Genomic DNA, 21,315 nt, shown 5'->3' with positions numbered 1-21,315 from the left:
CTTCTTCCCCTAGGAGCTGGTAGATGTAGAATATCCATTTTGGCCATAAGCCAAGAGGGAGCAGAGGAAATAAAAAGCCTCACATGCAAAAGAAGAAGAAACACTATGAAATTAGAATCAAGCCACCAGGTGTTTATTTTCGCACTATAAATAGAGTTCCCTAGTCCCATTTTCTTACATAATACATGAGATAACAGAGAACCTAAAATTCATTTGGTGAAAAGTCAGTGTACAGTTACTATACCTCAATACCAATGAGCTGATAAGAAGACTTGTAAGGCACTAAAACTAAGGCTAATAGCAATACAGTCCTTTATGAAAATACTTTAATTTCAGAACCACAACACATTCTCTGATGGTGCGTTTTCCTGGGACAGTCTGGCTGACAGTTTACCTTCACTCTAGCACCGAAGGCCAGACATTGTTGTGGCTTCTTTGCACCTTTTCTGGCCTAGAACCCGGATCTGTTTCACCAGGAGGACTCTGACAGAAAGTCTGCTCTCAGCCAGTACCCAGGGAGATGTGAATGCAGGTCAGCAGCCCTGAGGGTCCCAGTCCTTTGATGTACGGAAAGGTGTGTAGAAGGGAGGCCTTTCTGCCCGAGGGTCCCCCCACCTGGGGTGTGAAGGCTGGTGCTCGGAGTGGGCTTGTCTGCTTCAGGCGTCATGGGTTGTGTGCTTTAGTTTTTTCGGGTTGCTTCCAGGTGTCATACAAGGAGTCTACTGATGGAAGTGTGTGGAAAAGGACAGCAGAGTGGCATCATGGTTGTCTGATCATCAGAGGATGAAGCAGGTCCCTCACCCAGGTTGAATGACAGCGAGGGCTTGGGGGATGTGCTCAGCTCTGCACAGGTCAGGAGTCTGCACAGGGCCAGGGAGGAGAAGACACGGTGGTACTGGGTAGGCTTCCAAGAAGACGGAGGGCTAGGCTGTGCCTACTTCTGCCCAGACACCAGGACGGCCAGCTCCTGGATGGACATATCCTTATTGACGTAGCGGTCATACTGAGCCGGTGTCAGCCTTCCTTTCTGCAGGGCCTCTTCAATGGAGAACTTCCTGCCAGACTTCCTGTCGTGGATCACGGAGGACTCTCCACTAGGACCCTTCACCGAGATTTCCTCCCAGTCACACTCCTGGCTCCTGAGTTTGACAAACATGTTCCAGTCGATGAGACCGGCCCGATGGGCTTCCTCTGGGGACAGCTCCCGGCCCGTGTCGGGGTCGATGACCACAATGGAGCGCCGGAGGTGGTTCTCCCTCTGCTCCCTCTTGACGGCCACGGAGCCCAGGCGCTTCTGCAGCTCATCGATCTCAAGGTCTTTGTCTTTGGAGAGCCTCTTGAGGTCATCCAGTTCTCTCTCCAGGGACCACAGTCTGGAGTCCAGGTTCGTCGCAGAGTCTGCCGTGGTCATGTTTCTCAGGTCTCGTGTTTCTGTTGCCGCCATTTCAATTTCTGACTGGAGTCTCCGGGTCTCGAGCTGCAGGCTCTGCCGCTCCAGCTGCAGCCTGTGGTTTTCTTCCCTTAGGAAGTCCAGCTCTTTGGATGACTTGGAGTTACAGAACTCCAGCTCCGACAGCTTGGCTTCCAGCCGACTCACTTCCGCATCCAGTTCCCTCTTGCTCCGGCTCTCCTCCTCCAGGCTGCTCTTGAGCTTCTGGATCTCTTGTTCGGTGTCACCTTTCTCCACCTGGATGCTTTCGGAGAAGACCACCTTCTCCTTGACCTCCATCTTCTCCAGGTTGTCGAGCTTCTTTCTCAGGGTCTCGAGTTCGCTCTCCAGGACCTGCCGCCGGTGCCTCTCTTCCTCGAGCTGGACTTTGAGCAGAGAGTGTTCCCTGGCCTGCTGGGGGTCCTGCTGCAGCACCACCTTCTGCTTGAGGGTCACCTTCTCCCGGGCCTCCCCCTCCTCCTCCTCCAGGTCAGCCAGCCGCTGCTTTAGGCGCTGCACCTCCAGCTCGGCCTCCCTGCGTGCCTGCCTCTCGCGTTCCAGCTCCTCCAGCTGGCGTTCGAGCTCTGCGCGCCGGCGCTGCAGCCGCCGCAGCTCCCCCCGGAGGTTGTCGATCTGCCGCAGCTCCACGTCGATGCTCTCGGTGAAGGCGTTCACCTCAGCCCGCAGGCCGGGCTCCTCCTCGTACCTGACCACCTCCTGCTGGACCACCTTTTCCTTCACCTGGGACAGCTCCTCCTCCTTCTGCCTGATCTTCTCCTCCTGGGCGGCCCCCTCCCTTTCCAGATCCACTTGTTTCCTCTGTTCTTCTGAGAGCCTGGCCCGCAAAGACTGCACTTCCTCTTTGGTTTGGGGGTCTTCCTGGAACTGGAGGATCTCCTGGACCACCTCCTTGGTCTGCACCTGGGGTTTGGTGTCTTTCAGAGACTGGATCTCTTGCTTCAGCTGGTAGATTTCTAAATCACACCTTTCAATGAGTCTTGTCTTGTCCACAATCTCCTCCCTGAGCCTCTGAAGCTCCTTCTCCATGTCAGGGTCAGTCTTGTACTTGATGACTTCCTTGGTCACTTCTTTGACCTCTACCTGGGGGCCCCGCCTCCTGAGCGCCTCCAGCTCGCCCTGGTAGCTCTTCAGCTGCTCCTCGGCCGCCCGGTACTTGCGCTCCTGCTCCACGAGCTCCAGGCGGAGGTTCGCCACTTCCCTCTCTGCCTCGGGGTCCGGCCGGACGATTTCCCGCACTTTCTCCTGCACCAGCACTCTGGCATTTTCCTCCTCCAAGGCCCAAATCTTGCGGAGCAGCTCAGTCTTCTCCCTCTGGTTGGCGCGAGCCTTGGCCTCCTCATCCTCATACTGGCGTTTGAGGTCGCCCACCTCCCTCTCAGTTGCCACATCCTTTTCCACCTTAAGCACCTCCTTCACTGTGATCTTCCCCTCCGCCATGGCCCGCTCCTTCTCCAGCCTCTTGAGCTTGTCCTGGAGGAAGGTCAGTTCCTCCTCATGCTCCTCCCTGAGCTGGCCCTCCCGCTGCTGGGCCTCCTGCAGCTGCCGGTACTCTGCCTCCAGCTGGGGGTCATTCTGCAGCTTCACCACCTCCTTCTCCGTCACCTTCTCCTGCGCCCGGTTCTTCTCCTCAGTCAGGGCCGCGATACGCTGCTGCAGGAGGGCCGCCTCTGCTTCCCGGGTGCCTTTCTGCCGCCTCAGCTCCTCCAGCTCCTCCCTGAGCTTCAGGACCTCGTCCGCCTGGGCTCTGTCTGGCTCGATGCGCAGGACCTCCTTGACCACGTACTCCTGTCCCCCATCCCTGGTCTCCTGCTCCAGGGTGCGCAGCCGCAGCCGCAGCGTCTCTAGCTCGTCCTGCAGCAGCTGGTTCTTGTGCTGCTCCTCCACCAGGGTCTGCTGCATCTGCTGGAAGCTCTCCTCGAGCACGGGGTCTGGCACCTTCTTCAGCACTTCCTTCTTGACCACCGCTTCCTGGGGGCTCCGCTTCTGCAGAGTCTGGATTTCTTCCTGGGTGCTCCTGACCTCCTTCTCTAGCTGCTGTCTCCGCTCAGTCTCCTCGTCCAGCTCCTTCTGAACCTTCCACGTCTCCTCCACGGTGGAGCCTGCTGTGCTCCCTTGCAGGGTCTCATGGCTCACTCCCACCTCCGGCTGCTGAAGAGGAGAAGACAGTGCGTGGTTAAAGCTGGACGCTCTGCTTGGCCTGTTGCCACCGGTCAGAGCACACCTCGGTCACCTATGAACACGTCAGACTGGTTGTCCGGTGACCCCCAAGGCTCCCTCAGTGCCGAGGTCACTAGAGTTCTCCGGTTACTTTTGAAAATGGTAAAAACAAGTAGTTTAGGTTTTTTAAATGATAAAATATTTTACAGCCACACAAGAGTGTGAAGTGAAACCACACTCTGGTCGTGTTCCCAGAGGCTATGGGTCATCTTTGAGACATGTGTATCTGTGCACAGATGGTTGTCCCCTGTTCTGCACTCTGCTTGTTTCCACAGTGGTGCTACTTCATTTTCTACTGTGTGGACGGACGGACGTGGGCTTCTGAAAATAAGTTACCTGCTCTTGGGAACTCAGCAGATGTTGGATGGCATGCGTGTTACATTCATGTCAACAAAGGCGCTGGCAGGGGCCAGTACTTGGCCTGGTGCTGTCCAGCCATGTTAGCAAGGGACACTCCGCCAGCTCACAGACTGTTTCTTAGAAGCAGAATGAGCCTTCTCACCTGCTGGCATAGTTTTGAGTAAAATGTCTAAGAGGGGCGCCCAGGTGGCACAGTGGGTTGACTCTTAATTTCGGCTTAGGCGGTGATCTCGGGGCCGTGGGATTGGGCTTCAAGCTATGCGAGGAGTCTGCTTGGGATTCTCTCTCCCTCGCCTCTGCCTCTCTCCTGTCTCTTTCGCTCTCTTGCTCTAAAATAAATATAACCCTAAAAAGAAAAAATGTCTTACTAAGACCTATTACCTGTCTCAGGAGACTCAGAGCAAACTCCAGATTCTGCAGCCTCTGTCTGTTGATGGCGTTAACTTCCGTGAACTTGGCAGCAAGAGCAGCTTCCTACAGGAGAGAAGTCAGCAAACATGAGTCAACAGGCTAAGCAAGAGCAAGCTGGACAGTGTTTGGAAAGTCTGGCATTTGGGGACAGAGTGTGGCTTCTTGCCTCTTGCTACCTGGAGTTGGACTGCAGTCTCAACTGATGGAAAAACTGGATTTAGAGAGAGAAGGCTAAGTCCCCATCTCTGTGCCTTAATGTTCTCGTGTGTAGAAGGAATCACATCATCCCTCCATGTGTACTTAAGAGGAGCAAAGTGGGAGCCTCCCAAATCCATGGCTCTGGCCCAGATACCTCCAGAAGCCTGTCTTTCTAGGTGTATCAGCGTTGCTGCCCAAGAACAAGTCTGTTATTTTTTCTTACTGAACCTGTTTGCACCCAGGAGGGCTTCTCAGCCCAGCTTCCCTACTGGGTGTACATCTCGGAGGCCTGCATGCCCTGCTCCCTAGAGGCCCCGGCAGCTCCAAGGAGGCCCAGCCCGCAGAGCTCACCTCTTCCCTCACTTTGGCAGCGGGAGACTGGAGCCTGGCTCTCTTGCTCACGTGGCTGCTTCTTCCATTCTCCAGATCAAGAAGGGACCTGAGCTTCTCGGCTTCTAACTCATAGTCCTGAGTGAGAGAGAGACGTGGTAGAGGGCAAAGGCATGGAGTCTGAAATGTTGTGCCCCTTGCAGCTGACTGCAGAGGTCTGCACAGCTGCATCAGCCGCCAGGAGGTTTTGAGAACCATCAGCCCAGCAGCACCACAGAGCTGGGTCTCTGAACAACCTAGGACACAAAGGAAAGTGCCAGCACTCACCCAAGCGCCCCCCCAGGGCTCTCCCCAGCCCTGCGTGTGGCACTCTGCTCCTTCATTTACCACGGCGCCGTAAGCAGTTCCTCACCTTGCTGCCTCCTGATTCCCCTCCTGTGTGAGTGTGACAAGTGGATGAAGGATAACTCGCCTGGCCGTTTCTCTACTATCCGCCATTTAGGTGCTTTCTCGTTTTTCTGTTTTGCTTTTATAAATAGTGCTGTTGGAGCGATTTTGTTTATCCTCCATTGTTCTTCTTTGGTCATTTTCCCCTTGAGGATAAATTCTCCCCGTGTACTGCTCTGAGCAGTAGAAATCCCTTTTCTGGCATTCAGTGTCTGGTACCATGGGTTTTCCCCAGGGTTGTGCCGGTTTACAGGATGCCCGCCGTGCCCGGCCCGGGGCTTCCCTGGGCAGTGCACCTGGTGGGAAGAGGCTCACCTTGACAGCTTGCTGGTACTGCTGGGAGTGGGTGCAGACTTTGTGGACTTCCTGTTCCCTTCTTGCTATCTCATCTAGCAGGTTCTATAAAACAACAGAGACTTTAAAAATCAAATTAAAAAAAAAAAACTTGATAGAGTAGCTGGATTCCTTAGAATCTGAAATTCTTCTTCTGTAGCACAAGGCGTAAAGAACGGCTTCCTTGTGTACAGCTGTTCATCACAGAAGGCAGTTCTCTGGCCCTGTGAAGAAGGGCCAGGAGGATAATCGTCTTTGCCTGGAAACCAGTGTTTATTGAGTGCTTTGAAACATCAGGCACTATTCTCCCATCTTACTTAGATTATCTCATTTAATCTCCCAGCCGCCCTGTGAGGGAAGCACTGTCATGGTCTCTGGTTTAGGAGGACACCGAGGCATAGGGAGGTGCAGTGACTTGCCCATGGGCACACAGCTATTAGGGGTAGAACGTGGCTTTCAGTCTAGGCTGTGGGGGTCCCATGTCCCTTGTCCCACACTCCAAGACACTGCTGCCTTCCAAGGAACCGCGACTCTAAACTCTGGACACGGGGCTTTTCACCACGAGTGCTCCCCCTGTGTTGCTGTGACCACTCATTTGTTCATTCAGCCAGCCTGCTCAGACGGTCCACACTGGGCCAGGTCCCGTGCTAGACACCTCGCTCTCGTTCTCGGACTTAGGTGCTGGGGCCAGGGAGGGCTGAGGTCCCTTGAGGACACAGCTCTGCCAGGCCTTTGCCCTCCTCCCACTGGGGCAGGCAGCAGGCACTGCCTGGCTCCCCTCCACGCCCCCCCCCCCCCCCGGCCCATGCCACCATAGGCCGGTGAACACGGAGGCAGCCACCCTACCTTCTGATTCTTGAGCTTGGTCTCCATCTGGCTGAGGCTGTCTGTCTCCTGGGGCTCGTAGCTGGGGATATGGGACAAGAAGTGGAGCACGTGGTCGTAGCCGCTGCGGTAGTTGTCATACGCGGCCCTGGCGCTCTGCAGGCTCTGGGCCCTACGGGGACAAAGCCCGTCGTCAGGCCTCTGCCACAGTCAGCGGATGCCTCCTATACCTTTTCACAGAAGTCCTTTCCAAGCAGGAGGGATCATAGATAATCTAACAAGATAACCTAAACAGTCCCCAAAAAGAGGGTGGTTAATGAAATTATGGAATTAAGTTGGAACACACTGCGGCCTCTGTCAAACACAGGTAGGTCCCTGTGTACTGACCAGCAGGGACGCCCGTGGGGCATTGCAGGCCCTCAGTAACCCACAAGTCCAAGGAGAAATCACAGGAGACGCTAGGAAACCTGAACTCACTGAAAATAAAACATTAACATTTGGGAGATACAGCAAAAGCGGTGCTTATAGGGAAATTTGCAGTTCTCGGTGCTTTTATTGGAAAAGGAGGAAGTGCTCAACAATGGAAGAAGAAAAGAAAGCAAATTAAAGCTAATAGCAGCAGCAGCAGGAAATGGTGGAGAGCAGATGCCCATGACAGGAGACAGAAGAGGGGAGAAGAGGACTGAAGCCAAAGCCAGTTCCTTAAAATGGTCGGTGAATTGACGAGCCACACAATGGTCAGGAAGGAAAAAGAGAATATATAAATGAAATGAGAAAAGGCAGAACATCAGGAACGAGGGAAGGGACATCCCCTCGGGTTCTGGAACCAGTGAATAAGAGGATATTAGGACCACTTTTATGTCTGTCAGTTCACCCACTTGAGGAGATGGACAGATTCTTCGAAAGACACAAGCTCCCGGACCTGCTACAGGAATTAGATGACCCAGAGTAGCCTGGTACCTAGTGAAGAGGTTGAATTTGTTGTTAAAATCTCACACACCAAAAACAAACGACTTGCAGGCCTGCATGGCTTCTCCACTGGTGAATTCTATGCAACATTTAAGGAAGCAGGATGTGTTCTGTATGAGCTCTTCCAGAAAAGAGAAGAGGAGGAGGTCCCACTTACTGGCGCCTGACCCCGACAAAGCTGATGACAGGAAAAAGCAAGCCACGGCATAGGCGGTGAGTTGTCAACCATGTTACGTACCTGCCCCAGCTCCTTGACAGTTTTAGAAGGGGACACAAACTGGTAGCCATGCTTCCCTTGGGGGACAGGGGCTGGTCACTGTAATCACCTTGAGTTTTTTAGTTTGTAGATGTATTATTGCTTTTCTCAAAAAGAGAAACTTTAGAAAACAGCCTTCGGCAGCCTCAGCGCAGACCAGCTAAGTGGAGGCTGCTGCCCGCCCTCGGCTCCTCACCTGAGCTCAAGCTGCTGGCAGAGGTTGTCAGAACGCTGGCCCAGCTTGTGCACCTCAGCCTCCTGGCGCTCCAGGTCCGGGCAGTGCTCCTGGAAGCGGCTGGCCAGGGCGCTGGAGCACCGCTTGGCCCCCTGCAGGTTCCGTTCCACCTCACCGAGGAGGGGCTTCTGGGCCTGCAGCTCGGAGGCCAGGGCCTGCCGGGGCAGAGAGGCAGACAGCAGGCGCTGTGGCTGGAGCTCCCAGGGGCTAGGGCAGTGCTGCCCCAACAGCTGGGGGCCTCCTGCCTCAGCAGCTGGGTAAGCCTGGGCACGGGAAGGGACCAGGGCTTTGCCTCTGAGTTTCTCCTTACACCTGGTGGTCGTTTCTGCAACATTCTGTTTCGTCACAATGACCATAACCCGGAAAACCTGACCTCTGAAAACCCTGCAGCAGGCAGCATGTGCCCTGTGACATCGCGCCCGGGACCAGAATGACCGGCTGCTCTCCAGCCGCAGGGCCGCAGCTCTGAGGTGAGGATCCCCACAGGAGAACCGGTGTGTGACTAAGGGGCCTCCCGAGGGCTTGAATGCCCACAGCCGGCAGGCAGGCAGACACGCCAGGCGGCCCAGCGGCAATGGTGCAGAGAAAGCAGATGCTGGGGCTGCAGGCAGCTGCCAGTCCTGCTGCCGACCTGCTTGGGAGAGCACGCTGGCCCAGGGGAGGAGATCTGCTCGTCCAGAGATCCTGGGAATCTGGCCAATTGACGTGGATACTTCATTTTAAAATCAGGCCCCTGATTTCCATAAGCCCCCCGAGCAGCTGGGATTCACGCCCTGGGTCTCCATTTGCAACTTCTGACTTGGCATGCAGCCTTTCAGAACCTGGAGACTCGCTGCCCTGGTACTCGGGGCCTCAGTCCCATCTGTTGAGAGGCGGTGGGTGGGGAGCACCTGGGGAGAAAGGCTCGTGAGGCCCTGGGTCCCCAGACTTACCACTAGCTCCTGCCTCTTGCTGTCCAGGGCGTGGCCACCCTCAGGCACTGTGTCGTCCTGGGTCAGCTGCTTCTCGTAGGTGGCCAGAGCCTCCCAGCCCTGCTGCAGGCTCTTCTCCAGGCGGTTGGCCACGTCCACTCTGAGGACACGGGGCAGGAGTGACGGGTGCCCGCCTGGCCCCATGATCCCGCCCAACCTCCCCACCGCCCACCTGACACCCACTTCTCCTGGGCCAAGTCCAGCAGCTGCACCAGGCGCTCATATTTGCGGTTGGTGTCCTCCACCCGGGTCTTCAGCAAAGGTGTGGTGCCGCTGCCCGGGAGGGCCTGCACAAATTCCTCGCACTCAGCCGTGCTGCGCGCCTTCTCGGGCTCGATCCGCAGCAGCTCGTTGGTGATGTTCTGTGGGGACCAAAACCCCTGGAGCTGGTCACAGTCCAGCAGCCTCCTCCCCCTCCAGGGGCTTCACGGAACAGAGGAAGCTGCTGTCCTCCCTGGGGAGCCAGCCCATAAGGAGCGTCCCCCGAATTCTGGTAAGGTGGGCTGTGACTCACAAGAGTGATGGAAATTAACAGGTAATTATCAAGCATCTACTTTTCCGTCCATGTCAAGTGGATGATTTCATCCAGCTTGGGGGCCACTCCACGAGGTGGGTACTTTTCCTCTCCCCATTCACAGGCGACCCTGTAACTCCAAGCAGCTTAGGAAGGGCTGTGATGGGGCCTGGCCATGACCCACCCCTGTACCCGTCCTCCTCTGGCCTTGTTTCTGAGCACACTGAGGCCTGGGCTCGAATAGTGGGTCTGCAGTCAAACAGCCAGCAAGCAGCTCTAACTCCGAAGCTTCGGCCTCCACGCACTGTAGCCTCCCCCTTGGCCACAAGCCCGCAGTTGACAAGCCATGTGGAGGCAGCGTGAGCCTCACTTGCCCTTTCTCCTGGGGCCATGTCGGGGGTGCCAGGGCTCAGGCACCTCCTTGGTCATCAGCCTAAAACAGCCCCCCTCACTGCCATCACTCAGGACTTCTGGTTACATGGGGCAGGTGGTCCCTGTCAAGCTCCAAGGCCCCCATGAGGAGGACACCAGCCTAGCAGTACCTTAAGGTCCTTGGCCCGTTCAGCGCTGTCCTGCACAGTCCGGCCCTGCTCCAGCGGCGGCCGTAGGATCCCTGTGATAGCCTTCTCCTGCCGATCCAGATCTATGGCCACTTTGTCCAAGCCAGCCAGCAGATGCCGCCCCTGAAGGTCGGAGGCATCTGCCAGAAGGAAATCACAGAGTCGGCTGGCAGTGGGGAACCAGACGGGGGGCCATGAGGCACAGGGAGAGGGGCCTAGGAGGCCAGCTGGGACTTCTGGGGCTGGCCCAGCCTCCCCCACCCCTGCCCTCCCATCTGCAGCACAGACCCGAGGTCCAGCCCCTCTTCCCTGTCCACCCAGAGTCCTGCACAGTGGCCCCAGCACCCACCTCCAGGATTCTCTGCCTTTAGCACCTCATGCCGCTGCTGGAGTTTGCTCCTGCTCCTGGCTGCTTTCTGCCGCACGCCCCGGTACTGGCTGCCCAAGCTGCAGGTGCACAAATGGGCTGGGGGCCTGGGGCAGCCCACCGTCCCCTCCCTCTCCACACACGGGGCCCCAGACTGTGGCTGGGCAGAGGGCCCAGGGGAGTCACAAGGCTCATCAAAATGCTCTGAAAAGTTAAAACCCAGCACACGTGGAAAGTTTGCTATAATGCTGCTCTTTCTTTACTTCTGGGTTCAGGTAGATCCTTCCTTCTCCTCTTCTTCATACCAAATTTTACTACCTAAAATTATCTCGTTTGTTCCTTTGTCTTCCCCACCAAGATGTTACTCCTGGGGTAGCAGTACACAGTAGGTGCTTAATAAATACTTGCTGAATGAATACACGAAGGCATTCCTCGAATCACTCATTGAACAAAGGCGTTGTTGGGTACTTACTTTGCACCAGGTACTGAACAAGGCCCTGGAGACAGTAAATCTCAAGGAGCCCCTTCCCGCCATGAGACTGACACAGTGTTCTAATAAAGGGCAGTTACATGCAGTGGGAGAAGGTGCTTGAGCCAGGGTGGAGGGTGAGTGAACAGTTACGGGAGGCTTCATAGAAGACGTGGCCACGGAACTATCTTAATTCAAGAGGCCTGAGCCAACCGGGCCTTGAGTAGGTGTCCAGAGGGAACAGCATATGCAAAGGCCCAGAGGTAGGTGTCCAGGTAGAGGGAACAGCATATGCAAAGACCCAGAAGCACTTGCAGAGAAACTGTTCACTGACTGTGCCCACAGCCGGACAGTGACATTTGGCAAGTCAACCTGGCCAACGGGGTCTGCTCCTGTCCCACCTGAGCCCCCAAGGGGGTGCAGGTGTGGGGTCAGTTGCCTCCTGAGGCTGGGTCAGGATGCCCAGGGCTGTGAATGGGGCCTGAGGGGCCCAGTGGATGGGGCCAGTCCTTGCTGGCTCTATCCTTTGCCCCGTACCTGTCCGCCAGGGCCAGGGCCTCAGGGTCAGTTGGGGGGATCACGAAGCAGACGGCGGGGGCAGTCAGCTTGTTCTCTGCGCTGTCCGTGAGGTCCCAGCTCTCCCCATTGTTGCTCTGCAGGGTGTAGCTGTAGCCCCGTGAGATCAGGCCCTGGCAGGGGCAGGCCGATCAGAGGGCATGGAGAGACCTGCCCTGGCCAGTGACCAGAAGCCCAGGTGCCATCTCACCCCACCCCTCAAACCTTAGCCCGTCTCTCTGACCCTCCTCAAGACATTTCACTATAGAGTAGGGAGGGTCCAGCTGCAAAGGGACGTGTTGGGTCTGAGGTCTCAACACCCACCTGGATTTCCCTTTGGGGAACTGCCCTCCCCCCGCTCCCCGGTCCCTGAGAGCTCAGGGTGGGCATGTGACTCGGGCCTGACCAATGAGAATGGCATCTGGAGCCAAAGTGACTGGTTTAGGCAGGATACAGGACTCAGCTGGTAGAACAGAAGGTCAGGGCAGCTGGTGGGACACGGGGGTGGGGTGGGGCGTAGGGGTTGGCAGAGAGTGACCCCAACTGCAGAGATGGACAGAGGTTCCCTAAAAACATTATGTGGGGCCCTGCATCCAGCATTGTCACTCCTAAGACACTTCAGTGACCTCAGAGGGGCAGATCTGGGCCCAGCCTGCCTGGGGCACCCGGCAGCTCACCTGGTCACCCTCAAAGTCACAGAGTGCCTCCACAGGGATGGGCTTGAGCGGTGTCTCCCGGCGGTACTTGAGGGGCACAACCTGCTGCCCTCGTTTCTGCAGGCCCCGCACCACATGCTCGTACTTGTCCAGAGCCTTCTCCTGGTCCTGAATGTAGCAGGGGGAGGGCCCAGGTGAGACCACCCCCTTCCCCAGGTGGGAGCTGCAGGGAGGGGTGTGGAGAGGCCCTTGCTGGGCCCATCACTCACGTCCAGCTCCCGCAGCAGCAACTCAATCTGGTACTGGTCCTTGAAGTCAGGGCTATATTTCTGGTTCAGGTCCGAGTCTACCTTGTGCAACAGCTCCTGAGCATCCTTCATGTCTTTGTGGAACTAGGGGAGACCAGATGGCCCTATTACAGACAGGAAACCACTAGGACTAATCCTGGCTGTGTCTACAGGCTTACCCCCCCCCCCAACCCTCCCTGGCTGGCTTCTGGGGGCCTCTTGGGCCGGGTGCCTTCCCACCAGTCCACACGACGCCACTTTTAGGACATACATATTAAGTGTTCACATATAGGTACTGTTAAAGCTTTAAGTTCTTTTCTATTCCATTCCTCTCTTTGAGCTAGGGGTACCCTGACTTCACTCTACACTTTTCAAAGTCTTGATACATGGAACACAAGCCTCTTCTCTTGCCCATTTTTTAGTCCATCAACTCTGAAATCATTCAGCTGTCCCCTGGGCTGTAATAGTGAATGAGACTCTGAGGTCCCTGTGAAGCTCATAGCCCAGCGGGGTCCAGACACTGAACCAGAAGTTACATGAGTGTCACCTAAGTTCAAGAGTCCCCAGTCCTAAAAATCAGGTCACCAGCCCTTGTGAAAAATACACATTCCTGTGGAAACCAGCTAGTATCCACCAATGAAGAATGGATAAACACAATGTGGTCTGTCTGTACAAATGGACTAGGATTCGGTCATAAAAGGGAATGAAGTTCTGATTCATGCCATGACATCGATGAACCTTGGAAACAGGGTCAAGCGAAAGAAGCCAGACACCAAAGGCCACATAACCTGTGAGTCCACCTTCACAAATGTAGAGAAGGAAAATTCATAGAGACAGAAAGATAGGTTAAAGGTTACCAGGGGCTGGGGGAAGGGAGGCAGAGAGAAGGGAGTGATTGTTTCATGGGTGCAGAGTTCTTGTTTGGGGTGATAGAAAAGTTCTGTAAACCTTCCCAAGGTGAAGGCTGCACAACACTGAATGAATGACACTGCATCATGTGCTTAAAAATGGCTAAAACAGCAAATTTCCTATTCTATATGTTTTACCAAAATGAAAACCCCACCTCCTTCCTGGGGCCCACAATGACCCGTGAAATCAGATTCTCCAGCCCTGGCCTCCAGAGAAGACAGACAAGGGCCTGGCAAGCTTGGGGGCACACCCATGTATGCCATCAAAAGCATGGGCACTGGGTGGCTTGGGAAGGCAGCCCTGCTCCTGGAGGAAGCCCTGAGTGCTTCCATCAGTGATGCTCTGGGGCTGAGTACCTGGTGGTAGTCTTCCATGTACTTCAGGTGACTTTCCTCACAGATGAGCAGGTTCAGGTACTCCTTCCAATCTGTATGCACGGCCTCCATGTGCGCCTGCCAAGCGAAGGGGGTGGGGAGCAGGTCACTGCTTGGCAGGTGCTTGGGATGCCCAGGGAGGAATGGCAGGATTCTGGACCAGAGAATGGTGGGGGAAGGGGCACCTGGCATGTCCCTGAATGTGGCTCCCACAGAGGCAGCCAGCTTCTTTCCAGGCATGGGAGGAGAAAAGGGACATGTTGAGGAGCCAAGCAGGATTGCCATGTATGGGTACTTGGGTTGTGCACTGCACAAGGGACAAACAGGGGCTGCATCTCCCCAAAGTGGTTCTTTTAAAAATTCACACAAAGGCACTGTAGAGGGTTGAATGGTATCCCTCCCTTCCCCAAATTCATGTCCACCCAGAACTCAGAATGTGACTTTATTTGGAAATAGGGTCTTTGCAGATGTAATTGATTAAGGATCTCAAGACGAAATCATCCTAGATTTAGGGTGGGCCCTAAGGTCCAATGACTGATGCCCTTATAAGAAAAGGAGATGACAGGGCGCCTGGGTGGCTCAGATGGTTAAGCATCTGCCTTCGGCTCAGGTCATGATCTCAGGGTCCTGGGATCGAGTCCCGCATCGGGTTCCCTGCTCAGTGCAGAGCCTGCTTCTCCCTCTCCCTCTGCCACTCCCTCTGCTTGTGCTCTTCTGTCTATCTCTCTGTCAAATAAATAAATAAAATCTTTAAAAAAAAAAAAAAGAAAAGGAGATGACATACAGAGAGACACACAGGGGAGAAGGTTATGTGAAGACAGAGGCAGAGATACGAGCGACGCAGCCCCAGGCCAAGGAACGCCACAGACTGCTGGCGACCACTAGAAGCAAGGAAAGGCAAGGGAGGATTCTGTCCTAGAACCTTCAGAGGGAACAAGCCTGCCAACATCTTGATTTCAAACTTCTGGCCTTCAAACTGAGAGAAAGTTTCTGCTGTTTAAAGCCACCAAGTTTGTGGTCATTGGTTACAGCAGCCCTAGGAAACTATTACAGGTACCGTATGGGGCTGAGGGCAGGACGTGGCAAAGGATGAGATAACGAGAAGAGATAGGGTCAGACAGAGGAAGGAAAGACAGCAAAATGGAGAGACAGACACAGGATGCAGGACCCCCATCTTGGGGGCTGCCTGAGTCCCGGCGGCCCACAGCAGAGGCCGCCCTGAGGCCACCCTGGAGGAGGCATCCCCCCCCCAGGCACACGCACCTCAATGGAGTTCCTCCCGGGGTGCTCAGCGGCTAGCAGCTGGTCGCCCTCGCTGTGCAGCTTGTTAATTCTCTCCTCTTTGGCCTCCAGGTTCCGGTTGATGAAATTCTGCAGAGGGGGCAGTGGAGGGGGCTCAGCGCCCAGTGGGCAGCCCTGTGCTCCCTGCCAGCCCCGCCCCCGATGCCCCATGCCCCCCCGGCCCACCTCGTACTGGCGCCGGCGGCTCGGGTAGTCGAGGTTGCGGTCACTCCAGTCGTACTGCATGCGGCCCTTGGCCTGCTGGTCCAGCCAGTACAGCTCGTTGGTGCAGCGCTGCATGTAATCCTGCAGCGTGCTCAGGTGCTGCTGCCGAGCCTGGGATGCTGCCTGCAGGGGGGCGGGGGGGAGGGCAAGGACAGGGCTGAGGCCTCCCTCTACCCCTCCCCTCGGGCTGGCTCTGGCCGGTGTGCGGACAAGCCTAGCTCCACACTTTCTGGCTGGACCCCCTTGGACAAATCACCTGACCCTCCGAAGTGCATTCATTCATGCAGCAACCGTCTATGGTGTAGGTACTAAGTGCTGGGCTCTGCTCCAGGCTCTGGGCATACACCAGTGAGCCAGACAGACAGAACCCGCATGGAACGGACTTTCTCGTGGAGCCTTGAGTTTGCTCATGCACAAAACGGGGATGACAATAGCACTGGTCTCATAGGGTACAACGACTGTCAAACAGGGGCGCCTGGGTGGCTCAGTTGGTTAAGTGTCTGCCTTCAGCTCAGGTCGTGATCCCGGGGTCCTGGGATCGAGTCCCGCATCGGAATCCCTGCTCCGCGGGGAGTCTGCTTCTCCCTCTGCCTGCCATTCCCCCTGCTTGTGCTCTCTCTCTGTGTGTCAAATAAATAAATAAAACCTTAAAAAAAAAAAAAAAGGCTGTCAAACAGTTGGTGCTCAATAAATGTGAGCAGCTAGAGCTTCCACTTTTGCCTTTATCACGATCCCCGTACAGAGGCTAGGAGCACAGTAGCAAAGTGCTACCGCGTTATGGGTGAGAGGTGCTGGGTGCAGGGCAGGGAGGAGCGGAGGGAGCAGGGACGCTCGCCTTTGCAAACACAAACAGGAGCGTGCCAGGACTGTGCTGGGCACTTCTCCTGCGTCAGCGATCCTAGGAGACAAGGCCTCGAAGGCACTCCACTGTACAGGTTGGGAAACTGAGGGTCTGAGAGGCTATGGAGCTCGCTCAGGGTGTCCCCGCCAACGAGGGATGGAGACATCTGGCTCCAGAGCCTGTGCTTCTCTCACCTGAGAGGTCTGAACCGGCCGCAGCAAGGAACCATTTAGGCATTCACAGCGCTTTTAAAAAGAACATATTCCTTAAAGGTTTTGAAAAGGGAAATAGAAAACTTTTGCTTATAAAGCGCATGGCATTGTATCTGGCACACAGAAGGTGCTTAGTAAAGAAAAAGATGCCAACTGCAGGACGGGCTGTATCCAGGGGACCTGTTAGGGTTTTCCACAAGCAGAGAGCAAACTGGGACGCCTCTCAGGTGGGGGCTCAGGGTACGATCTTCCCACTCAACCCCTTTCATTCTGTTTGAAACGCTCACTGCACACGTTTCCTGTGCCCACACTCCTGGCTTCCCACCCCCTCCCGGCCCATTCCTGGGGTAGGGGTGGGGGGGCTTCTCACCAGCAGTTTCTGGTACTTGGCCTGGAGTTCGCTGTCCGGCTCCTGCAGACAGAGCCGGGGGCATGGGTCAGGGCGGGGCTGCAGGTGTGAGCCCCTCCTCCCCCGGGGCCAGGCCCGCTCCACCACCACGCGCACCTTGCCCCCATCCTTGGCCAGGTGGGGCCCGATGGCTTTGACCTCATTGTGGAAGATATTGTGCTGCTCGACCTGGTGGTCCACCAGCGGCAGGTCTGTCCCGAAGCTCTGGCCGCTCAGTTTGTCCTGGGAGGGCGGGCGGAGAGATGACCCACAGAGTGTGGGCTAGGGCCTGGGACTCACAGCCCACCCACACATAAGAACCAAGGAGGGAGCCAAGGGGAGCCAGAAGAGACGTGGGGAGTGACGGTCACCTTTACCACCATCGCACCTACACGTGTCAGTTCACTCAATTTCACTGTAACCTCAGAGTACCCCACGGTTGTCATTTCTATTTCACAGATGGGGAAACAGAGGCCTGGTCAGGGGAGTGGTTGCCCAGGTCACAGCACTAAGGGAGGACTGCTGGCTCCAGCAGCTGCCCTTCCCCGTGGTGGAGACAGGCCGGTGAGGGCAGAGGAAGGGCATCGGGCCACTCCTCCGAGCCTGCCCGGGACCCCAACAACCAGGGTTGGAGAGCAATCCCAGGAGGGTCCCAGTCTCCACCACGTCTGCTGGGTGACACTGGGCTAGGTGCTACACCTCTCTGAGCCTTGCTGTCCTCACTGACGCAGCCATCGGGAAACGTCAGGAACATGACCCTCTGCGAGGCAGGACCGTGGTACCCATGAAATGGCGGGGTCCTCCCTGCACACAGCTGAAGCCAGGGCCATACCAGCTTTTCATCCACCAGCGCTGCCCAGTTGACCTGCGGGTCTACCTCCTTCACCACCAAGTTGTAGATCTGCTTGTGTTTCCCACAGAGGCTGGTCACGCGCTCCTTCAGCTGACGGATGCTGAGTGGGGAGAGTGGCCATCCTGGTTAGTGGGGCCAGTTGGCAGGCCCACTGCCCATGCCCGTTCCCCCAGGAGGGGCCTCCCACCCCAGACACTGGCCTGGGGCTTTCTGCTCAGGGGCCTGGAAGGACAGGGAGACCAGGGCTTTGGGTTCCAGACAATCACTACCATCCTCCCTCACCCTTCCTTCTTCTATCGATGTTTTCCCAGGAGAAGGTTCTGGAAGAAACAGGCAGGTCCACTGCTCTCTGGAGCCTGCCACTGAGCAGGAACCACAGGGGTGGTGTGGGCCATGACAGGAACAGGGCAAGGACTCATGGGGCACCCTGAGACCCTTGCCCCTGCCAGGGTGGGGGGTGCAGAACCAGGCGGGAGGCATTTTGGGTGCCAGTTTATCCACATCTGAGCTGAGGGGAGAGCCATGAGCATAGGAAGCTGGCTGGGCATCAGGGAGTGGGAGGCCATGCTCAAAAGCTTGGAGGTCAGACAGCACGATGGTCAGGGACCTGTGGTCACACTATGACCAGAACAGGGGACATTAGTGCTGAGCCTCAGTTTCCCTGACTACAAAATGGATCGTCATGAGAATAACATAAAGCGTTTGGCATGTGTCTAGCATCTAGTTAGCCTTCAATAAACCCTGAGTTGGGCTCCAGAATGCTGAGCAGTCTACAGCCCTCCTGCCCCGTCCCAGGAACCTGGAGCAGAGGGGACCTACTCCTCGGCAATCATGTCTCCTTGGGGATGCTTCATGTGCTTGGCAATGGCCGCGTCTGCCTCTAGCACATACAGCAGCTTCTCGGAGTCTGACACCTTCTGCAGGGTCACGTCCCGGTGCTCGGGCTGTTGGCCCTCCTGCAGCCGGGCCAGGTCCTGTGAGAGTCAAGACAGAAAGGGGGATCGAGGACGGGGACTCCACGGGCACTGTGGGGGTGGGAGGGGTGGGAAGAGAGGGCCAGCAAGGGGCTCCCAGTCCCACCTAGCCTCTCCTCTGCCTCTCAACAAACAGCCCAGGTACCTATGTGTGGGGGCTCTGGGACACACCTTCGAATGAAGAGGCATGGCCCTGCCCAGCCCAGTCAGATAAATAGATAAACCTCACAAAGGTGATTACAAGTTCATACAAGTTGGTGTTTACCAAGGAAACACACCAGAGGTGGAACAACAGGAACCTGCTTTAGATCTGGTGGTCAGTGAGCCCCTCTGGAGGCGGTGACACCAGCTAAGAACTAAGGATGAAAGAAAAGAGTGTTCTAAGCAGAAGGAAAGCCTGTGCAAAGGCCCTGAGGCAGGAAGGCTGGCTGGGGGAGGAAGTGCAAGAGGTGCAAGGCAACGGGGCCCCATCTGTCCTTAAAGGCAAATGCTTCAGGGCTCTACGGGACAAGGGCACGGCCTTGAGGGCAGTCAGCACTTGTGACAGGGCCAGGGGTGGCGGGGGGGAGCGGACGGTGGCCCATCTGGGGTGGCACCTGCAGAAATAGTTGAGAGTCAACAGAGCGGGTGGATATTTGGGAGGCACGGTCAGTGTCGCTGATGAGCCCAGGGTCTCTGCTTGTTTAGGGAAGAACAATGAACTGGCAGCCAGGACAGCAGGTGTCTACACACAGTCTGTTCGCTCACTTGGACAACATTCCTGAGGCCCAGCCGCACACCGTGCGGGGCCCTGGAGACCCCAGGCCAGTGGGGGAGGCGAGGACAGGCCGGGGACTGGGCTGAAGACAGACCATGGAGGTAACACGGGGGGCCAGGAGCCAGTGCCCACCCCCACTGGGTCTCAGCGTCCCCATCACTGCCATGAGAACAAGGAAGAGGCACCCAAGCGACCCCAGTGCAGGGTTCCACCATGTCCTAATCCAGAGAGACAGGAAGCAGATGCGTGGTTGCCAGCGAGTTGGGTGGAAATAGGAACAGTACACAAGCACAAGAGTTCTTACTAGGGGATGAAAATGTTCAGAAACCCATTTATGGAAACAGCTGTGCCACTCGGTGAAGTTACTAAAACTCACTGCATTGTCCACTTGAGGTGGGAGCTTCTTGTGATATGTACAATACACCTCAATACACCTGTTACAAGAGCAAAAAGAAGTGAACGAGGTGATGTGATTCCTGGTCCAGAGGAAAGAGCAGACTTCCTCTCGGAAGAAGAAAAGGCGTTCAGCCCACCCGTCCCTGGCCAACTCCAGGGAGGCTGAGGGGCAAGTGGGGCCCGGCGCCCTGAGGGGCTTGGAGGTGAGGCCCGGGGGGGCTGTGCCATCTCTCCACCCCTGTGTGGATCTGGCCAATGGGGGGAAAAATACGACAAAACATCATGGTTCTCGGCTTGGGTGGAACATTATCCGCTCCATTGTTTCCAGCTGATCTGCAGCTCTCTTGGGCAGTTACAGTGTCAAAGACTAATTTTGCAAAAGGGGGAAGTAAATTAAGCATTACCTCATTCATGCAAGTGCTGTGTGGGAATGCAAGCCCTCTTGAAACATGCTAGCTGAGATGAGAAAGAGAACATCTAGCTGAGAGATGCCGCGTTCAAGGGTTCACAGTCAGGCAAAACAGATGGAGAGAGAGGTCAGCGTAGTGGTTACTCTGGGGGGTATGGATTGGCAAGGTCACGAGCCAGCTTTCTGGGAAATGTTCTCTATCTTGACCTGAGCAGTGGTTACGTGGGCGCCTATGGATGCAAAGGCCCTTAAAATGTGGACACTTTCTATATACCTTACAGAATTTATACCTCCAGTAAAAGGATTTTACAAGTAAAAACAAATCATAGGGACTGATGTAGCTAATAAACTACACGCATGCTGACAGGCGGATGAGTGATAAAGCAAATCCAGCAGCTGTTACTGGTGGAACCTGGGGGGTAGGGACATGGATGTTCTCTATGAAACTCTTTTTTTTTTTTTTTAAGATTTTTATTTATTCGAGACACAGAGATACAGAGAGAGAAAGAGCTCGAGCAGGGGGAGAGGCAGAGGGAGAAGCAGGCTCCCCGCTGAGCCAGGAGCCCGATGCAGGGCTCGATTCCAGGATTCTGGGATCATGACCTGAGCCGAAGGCAGACGCCCAACCATCTGAGCCACCCAGATGCCCCATCTCTGTGGAATTCTTTCAACTTTTCTGCACGTTTAAAAATTTGGATAGACAGAGAAGGTCATATATTGTACGATTTGGTTTATATGAAACATGCAGAAGTAAATCCATAGGCACAGAAAGCAGATTAGGGTTTCCGGGGGCTGCAGGGAGGGAGCATGGGGAGGGACTGCTGTTGGGTATGGGGTTCCCTTTGGGGGAATGGAAATGTCTTGGAACTAGAAGGAGGTGGTGGGTGACCAACACTGTGAACAGTGTACAGGCCACTGACTTGCACGCCTTAAGTGGTTAATCTTATGTTATGCGAACCTCGCTTCAATTTAAGAAAACAGGAACATTCAAGAGAACTTTTGGGTAATAAAATGAACAGTGACATCTTCCGAGAAATGAAAGAGATGGAAGGAAAAAAAAGAAAGCAAAAGATTAGTCCATATGGTCGTCAAAGCACGGTTTCTATTTTCAGGTTTGTTCATCTGAAGTTAAAAAACAGTTCAAAATTATCCCCCAAGTACATGCTTGTTACTGTGAGCCATTACTCTAAGCAAATAAAAATGAGAGCTCGAGACCCTATTCTCTCTCTCTCTCACACACACACACACACACACACACATGCAAGCATGCACGCACATACACGCAC

General features: G+C 55.4%; 1 protein-coding gene across 2 annotated transcripts in view; it reads right to left on the bottom strand.

The window, feature by feature from the left end:
* Positions 1-111: 111 nt before the first annotated feature.
* Positions 112-21,315, bottom strand: part of PPL (periplakin) — a 56,189-nt gene continuing 34,985 nt past the window's right edge. For both annotated transcript variants that reach the window (XM_036091320.2, XM_036091326.2), the window contains exons 3-22: positions 18,313-18,467; positions 17,473-17,593; positions 16,758-16,883; positions 16,623-16,664; positions 15,161-15,322; positions 14,957-15,064; positions 13,676-13,771; positions 12,393-12,515; positions 12,145-12,291; positions 11,450-11,601; positions 10,426-10,523; positions 10,059-10,216; positions 9,186-9,364; positions 8,964-9,102; positions 7,993-8,186; positions 6,593-6,743; positions 5,729-5,812; positions 4,988-5,104; positions 4,409-4,501; positions 112-3,598 (exon numbers count right to left, since the gene is read on the bottom strand). In XM_036091320.2, coding sequence (XP_035947213.2) covers positions 935-3,598; positions 4,409-4,501; positions 4,988-5,104; positions 5,729-5,812; positions 6,593-6,743; positions 7,993-8,186; positions 8,964-9,102; positions 9,186-9,364; positions 10,059-10,216; positions 10,426-10,523; positions 11,450-11,601; positions 12,145-12,291; positions 12,393-12,515; positions 13,676-13,771; positions 14,957-15,064; positions 15,161-15,322; positions 16,623-16,664; positions 16,758-16,883; positions 17,473-17,593; positions 18,313-18,467 — 5,109 coding nt within the window. In that variant the 3' untranslated portion in view covers positions 112-934. The remainder of the gene's footprint in view (positions 3,599-4,408; positions 4,502-4,987; positions 5,105-5,728; positions 5,813-6,592; positions 6,744-7,992; positions 8,187-8,963; positions 9,103-9,185; positions 9,365-10,058; positions 10,217-10,425; positions 10,524-11,449; positions 11,602-12,144; positions 12,292-12,392; positions 12,516-13,675; positions 13,772-14,956; positions 15,065-15,160; positions 15,323-16,622; positions 16,665-16,757; positions 16,884-17,472; positions 17,594-18,312; positions 18,468-21,315) is intronic.

The sequence above is a fragment of the Halichoerus grypus genome, chromosome 6, assembly GCF_964656455.1.
Source record: "Halichoerus grypus chromosome 6, mHalGry1.hap1.1, whole genome shotgun sequence".
Classification (NCBI taxonomy): domain Eukaryota; kingdom Metazoa; phylum Chordata; class Mammalia; order Carnivora; family Phocidae; genus Halichoerus; species Halichoerus grypus.
This window is presented reverse-complemented; position numbering and strand designations above follow the sequence as displayed.